Consider the following 427-nt stretch of genomic DNA (forward strand, 5'->3'; position numbering starts at 1 on the left):
GGCACACCACCCACCTCGTCGCCCACGTCTCACCTTCATCCCCGTCCCCCAGCTGCTCGGCTATCTTGGCGTAGTCGGAGCCCCCCACCACGCCGATCTGCACCCTCTCCCGCAGCTCCCGCAGGAAGGCGTCCACCTCCGGCTCGATTTTCTGGGGAGAGCGGAGGTGCGGGGGGAAAGCAGCGGGGTGAGGACAAGCTCCGCCATGCTGTCTTCTTCCCCTCCCCTTCCCTCCACCCAGGAAAATAATAAAAATCCAAATAAAGCTTCGCTACCTGCCGAGCCGGCGTCAGGGTCCCGTCCACATCGAAGAGGCACAGCACCCGACCCCGTGTCGCCGCCGCCGCCATCCCGGCCTCTTGCGAACGGGAGGCGGGACCGCAACGGAGGCGGCGACGGCGGGCGCGGCGGCCCCCCCCCGGGGGGG

The 427-nt window shown here is 68.6% G+C and overlaps 1 protein-coding gene across 1 annotated transcript in view; it reads right to left on the reverse strand.

The window, feature by feature from the left end:
• PMM1 (phosphomannomutase 1) overlaps positions 1 to 407 on the reverse strand; it is an 11,768-nt gene extending 11,361 nt beyond the window's left edge. The window contains exons 1-2 of the mRNA XM_014964151.1: positions 276 to 407; positions 34 to 151 (exon numbers count right to left, since the gene is read on the reverse strand). Of these exons, the coding sequence (XP_014819637.1) occupies positions 34 to 151; positions 276 to 350 (193 nt within the window). The 5' untranslated portion in view covers positions 351 to 407. The remainder of the gene's footprint in view (positions 1 to 33; positions 152 to 275) is intronic.
• Positions 408 to 427: the final 20 nt, after the last annotated feature.

This window comes from Calidris pugnax, unplaced genomic scaffold (genome assembly GCF_001431845.1).
Source record: "Calidris pugnax isolate Ruff unplaced genomic scaffold, ASM143184v1 scaffold44, whole genome shotgun sequence".
Taxonomy (NCBI): Eukaryota; Metazoa; Chordata; class Aves; order Charadriiformes; family Scolopacidae; genus Calidris; species Calidris pugnax.